The sequence below is a fragment of the Nicotiana tabacum genome, chromosome 6 (assembly GCF_000715075.1).
Source record: "Nicotiana tabacum cultivar K326 chromosome 6, ASM71507v2, whole genome shotgun sequence".
NCBI classification, from domain to species: Eukaryota; Viridiplantae; Streptophyta; class Magnoliopsida; order Solanales; family Solanaceae; genus Nicotiana; species Nicotiana tabacum.
The window spans coordinates 33,239,777-33,245,482 of record NC_134085.1 but is presented as its reverse complement, the minus strand read 5'-3'; the positions used below and the strand labels follow the sequence as shown (position 1 = coordinate 33,245,482).

The window sequence follows — 5,706 nt, the reverse complement described above, 5'->3', positions numbered from 1 at the left end:
CAGGAACTCGTGAAGCACGACACAACTTGGTGACCGGGGAAGGGAAGTAGAACCCTTTGAGTTTTTCTGGAGAGAGAATGAACATTTCATCCTGAATGAGTCGGGCCACATCAAAATCGTGGTGGATCATAAAACAATAGATCATCGCTGCTCTTGGCCCATTAACATCTGTAGTGTTGCTGGATGGCAGCAAACAGCTATTGATGATTGTTAGCCAACACTTAGCTTCCCAAGTGAGATATTGGGAGTTCAAGGTAATTCTCTGCTTTATCCATATTCGATCCCGGCTTGCCACACAGACTATTTCAAGAATTGGTGCCCACTAGATAGTTGGGCAATGATAAGCAAGGTAATAATCCGTCTCTCTAGTGAATACTGGCAGCCTATACACTCGTTGGATGCCCTTAAGAGACGCATGCACCCGGGTATTTCGTACCGTGACAACCCTATCAATATGCTCCGGGCAATTCGCATAAAACTCCATTACCATCAGTACATTGCCCTCTTTCGGTTCATTAAAGAAGATGTCCAGCTGACGCCTCCTCAATTCTTCAAAGACACTTGGACATTCAATTTGCAAGGCCTGCCTATCAATGTGTACTTCCGGTAACAGCTTCTTGGATGCCTTTGCATTAAACCTATCTTGAGCTGCTTTGGAAACAAACCGAGTGCGGTTAAACTAGTCCGCACTAGCATGAGCTCGAGCTCTGGATGAACCTCCTGGTCCAGTAGCGGAGGAAGCTTATTTTTAGACTGAACTGGAGGCAAGAACAAGTGTGAGAAGATCAAGACACCATTAGAGTTTTAATTTTTCTTCTTGTTATCATTATTTTGTGAATTATGAATGATTTTATGGTTTATTCTTGTTTTGCTATGAGTAGCTAAACATTTAATCTAGGATTGATAGAACCAATTGTTAGATGAAGTTTTGACTCAATTTTGTTATAATCGAGCCGGGTTTATTATATGATTGTTCAACTACGTTTTGTATTGTGATTAATTGAAGGCGCCCTTGATTAATCGTGTCTAATTGCCTTGTGTTGCTTAAAGAATACTAGGTTAGATTATTGTTGAACAACATCAGTTTTGTGTAATTGAAGAGATTCATTACTTGAACTTAAAAGTGGAGTTAGAGATAACGAAACTTTGGTGGGATAATTCAGAGCTGCATAAATAATCAGGTAGAGTAGTTCGAGAGAATGCTCTAGTAAACTATCGTAGTTGATCGAGAGATAATTGCGGTAAACCATAGCTCATAATCCTCATAGATTATTACGGCGAGATTATAGTAAAAGAGTTAGGACTTAAACTAGCAATTGGGGAAATCAATACCCTAGATCTTTTATCATTGAATTATCTTTGATTTAGAATATTGTTAGTCTTAATATCAGTTTACTTTAGTTAAAAAAACCCAATATTTATTTAAAAAAAATCTTGCATCCGAAAATTGTTTGAGCTTGGGTTAGCATCACTAAGAGTTGTGATAGATAGGTTAGTTTCCTAAGGATTCGACTCCGGACATAAAAACCAGATTATATTTTCAACGACCGCTTGTCTTTTATAAGGCATAGTTGGGCATGTCTTTTTAAGTAGAACTTAACTACATGGCAGAATAGTCACGTTTCACTGCGGTCGCAGTGAAAGAAGGGAGACGAAATAAAATACTCGCCATTTACCGCGGTTGCACCGTGGTCCTACGGTGATCGCGGTCACGGGCTTCCGAATTTTTTTTTCATACACATCAACTACAACATCAAAATAAAAGAAAAAATAAACAAAAGAACATATGGGTTGTCTCCCACGCAGTGCTTGATTTAACATCACGGCACGACACATGCTCATGTCATCACTCCTCATTTGTGTATTGGGGCTGATCCAACATTATCACCACGTTGTCCCCTTTTTCTTCAGTCATTCCAAGGTAATGTTTCAACCTCTTCCCATTCACTGTGAATTTGTTCGTCCCATCTTCAGATTCGATCTCCACAGCTCCACTTGGGAACATTTGCACCACTCTGAACGGTCCTGACCATCGGGACTTCAACTTACTTGGAAACAACCTCAATCTTGAGTTATATAACAGCACTAATTCTCCGGGGTTGAAGTTCCGATTCAATATGTGCTTATCATGCATCAGTTTCATCCTTTCTTTATAAAGTTTAGCACTCTCGAATGCCTGGAACCGGAATTTTTCAAGCTCATGCAACCCATTAACTCAGTTGGTGCCTGATGTCTCCATGTTTAATTTCAGCTGTTGCAATGCCCGCATCGCTTTTTGTTCGAGCTCAAATGGAAAGTGGCATGCTTTCCAAATACCAAGTTGTATGGTGATATACCAATTGGAGTTTTGAAGGTTGTGCAGTATGCCCACAATGCATCATCCAGCTTCCTTGCCCAGTCAGTTCTTGTTGCATTCACTATTTTTGAGATGACACCTTTGATTTCTCTATTGGACACTTCTACCTGCCCACTTGTTTATGGGTGGTATGGTGAGGCTACCTTGTGGCAAACTCCATACTTCTCCAACATGCATGCAAACGCTCTATTACAAAAATGAGAGCCACCATCACTGATTATGACTCAGGGCGGTGCCAAAACGTGTGAAGATGTTTTTCTTTAGGAAACTGGTCACCCCTTTCGCATCATTGGTTGGGAGAGCAACTGCTTCGACCCACTTGGAGACATAGTCAATGAAAACCAATATATACTTATTACCATATGAGCTGACAAACGGCCCCATGAAGTCGATCCCCCACATGTCAAACACTTCCACCTATTGGATTGCGGTCATTGGCATCTTATGATGACGGGATATGTTGCCCGTCCTTTGACATTCATCATAGCTTTTGACCCAAGCATGGGCATTATTGAACAATATATGCCAATACAGGTCTGATTCCAGCACTTTTGCTGCTGTCCAAATTCCTCCAAAATGTTCACCATATGGCGAGGCATGATAAGCCTGCAAAATAGAGGGTTGATCTTGCTCGGGGATACACCATCGGATCATATTATCAACACATATTTTGAACAATAGAGGTTCATCCCAATAATACTCCCGACAATCACAAAAAAAAAATCTTTTGAATTGAGGAGAGATCATGAGGTACAATACCACAAGCTAAGTAATTAGCAATATCAGCATACCATGGTGACTCCTACATTGTCAAAGCAAGTAATTGCTCATCCGGGAATGTCTCAAGGATATCTTCAACCTCCATTCTCTTTTCTGCCCTTTCCAACCTCGAGAGGTGGTCTGCTACTTGGTTGTCTGTCCCCTTTCGGTCATGAATCTCCAGGTCAAATTCCTGTAGCAACAGAACCCAACGAATCAAGCGGGACTTTGACTCCTTCTTTTCCATCAATTACCTAATTGCTGCATGGTCAGTATAAACAATAACTTTTGAGCCAATCAAGTATGACCTGAATTTGTCGAAGGCAAACACTACAGCAAGCACTTCCTTTTTAGTGACTGTGTAGTTCAGTTGTGCACCACTAAGTGTCCTGCTTGCATAGTAAATTGGGCGCATAATTTTCTCCTTTCGCTGCCCCAAAACCGCTCCTATAGCGTAATCACCAGCGTCGCACATAAGCTCGAATGGTTGCTCCCAGTTAGGTTAAACAATGATGGGTGTAGTCACCAATATCCTCTTCAGCTCCTCAAATGCTAACCTGCAATCATCAGAAAACAAAAAATGTTGGTCTTTTTCAAGAAGCTTACATAAGGGGTTAGCAATTTTTGAAAAATCCTTGATGAACTGCTTGTAGAATCCGGCGTGCCCAAGGAAGCTTCTCACTGCTTTCACTGAAGTGGGTGCTGGAAGTTTCTCAATCACATCAACTTTTGCATGGTCTCCTTCAATCCCCTTTTTGGACACTCTATGCCCCAACTATGCCTCCGTGCACCATAAAAGGGCACTTCTCCCAGTTCAGCACCAAATTTGTCTCCACACATTTTTGGAGCACTCTTTTAAGGTTGTGAAGACAGTCTTCGAATGAATCCCCTACCATGGAGAAATCATCCATAAACATCTCCAAAATGTCTTCGACCATGTCAGTAAAGATGGCTAGCATACACTGTTGGAATGTGGCCGGTGCGTTGCAAAGTCCAAAGGGCATCCTCCAAAAGGCAAAGATGCCATACAGACATGTGAAGGATGTTTTCTCTCTATCTTCCGGGGCTATTAAGATCTGATTGTACCCCGAGTATCCGTCCAAGAAACACAAATGGGATCGCCCAGCTAACCTGTCCAACATCTGATCAATGAAGGGCAAGGGGAAATGGTCTTTTCAGGTGGCTCTATTTAATTTCCTGTAATCCATGCAAATCCGCCACCCTGTGGCTGTACGAGTTAAGATCAACTCATTCTTCTCATTTTGTACAACTGTCATTCCACTCTTTTTCGGTACACACTGGACGGGGCTTACCCAATTGCTATCAGAGATGAGAAAGATGATGCTCGCGTCCAGCCACTTGATTACCTCCTTTTTCACTACCTCTTTCATATTCGGGTTCAACCTTCGTTGATGTTCCCTGGAAGGTTTGTGCCCTTCTTCCAAACAAATCTTGTGCATGCAGAAGGCCGGGCTGATACCCTTTATGTCTGCCATGGTCCAACCAATGGCAGTTTTACATTCTTTCAATACCTGCAGTAATTGTTCTACCTACACAGCTAGCAAACTAGATGATATAATAACAGACAAAGTAGAATTGGGACCCAAGAAAGCATACCTGAGGTAGGCTGGAAGCGGTTTCAGCTCCAGTTGGGGTGGTTCCTCTATTGATGGTTTTGCAGGTGGTGTAGCTCTCTTTTCTAACTCAAGGGACTCGAACTGCGGTTCCCTCTTCTAGAATCTTTGGCCTTCGAGTGCCATGACCCACTCTGCCAACCCTTCACTATCCATCTCCTCTAAATTTGTCAAACAAGCTCCCAATGGATCTTTAGCATTCAGGCTTTCATCATTTTCATGCAGGATCACATCCACAGCTTTCACTAGTGAGCAATTTGCATATTTACTGGGCCTCCTCATGGATTGTTGAACGTTGAATATAACTTCTTTATCGTTCAACCTCATTTTTAATTCCCCAGTTTTACAATCAATCAATGCTCTCCCAGTGGCTAAAAATGGCCTCCCCAGAATGATGGGTATCTCCTCATCTACCTGGCAATCTAGAATAACAAAGTTTGCAGGGAATACAAACTTTCCCACTTGTACCAGCACATCATCAAGAATCCCCATCGGTCTTTTAACCATGTGGTCAGCTAGTTGCAAAAGCATCGAAGTCGGTCTAGCTCTGCCAATGCCCAGTTTTGTGTATATTGCCAAAGGCATCAAGTTTATGCTAGCCCCTAAGTCATTCAATGCTTTTGCAAAAGCATAACCCCTAATAGTACATGGAATAGTGAAGCTACATGGATCAGACATCTTTTGAGCCATGGGTCTTGTCACTACTATACTGAATGTCTGTGTCAAAGTTACTGTGGATAGGTGATGAAAGTCAAATTTTTGTGACATCAGGTCTGTGAGGCATATGAAAGATTTTTACTCTAAACCCGAAAGCTCGTAGTGGCAAATTAGGGATATGTGTTAGAGATGCGTAAAATTCTTCAGCTCACCGCGGTTCGGACCTTTTTGAACTGATCTATGCATTAAAAAGTCAAGGAATATTGTTTTCCAGAAAAGTGCGATTCTGCGGTCGAAAAT

At 41.9% G+C, this 5,706-nt stretch overlaps 1 protein-coding gene across 1 annotated transcript; it reads right to left on the bottom strand.

Annotated features, from left to right (window-relative positions):
- Nucleotides 1-3,617: 3,617 nt before the first annotated feature.
- On the bottom strand, nucleotides 3,618-5,439 carry LOC107762789 (uncharacterized). Its single transcript, XM_016581178.2, has 2 exons — nucleotides 4,883-5,439; nucleotides 3,618-3,672 (listed from the first exon to the last, which is right to left on the bottom strand). The coding sequence occupies exons 1-2, from the start codon at nucleotides 5,437-5,439 to the stop codon at nucleotides 3,618-3,620; spliced, it is 612 nt and encodes a 203-aa protein (XP_016436664.2).
- Nucleotides 5,440-5,706: the final 267 nt, after the last annotated feature.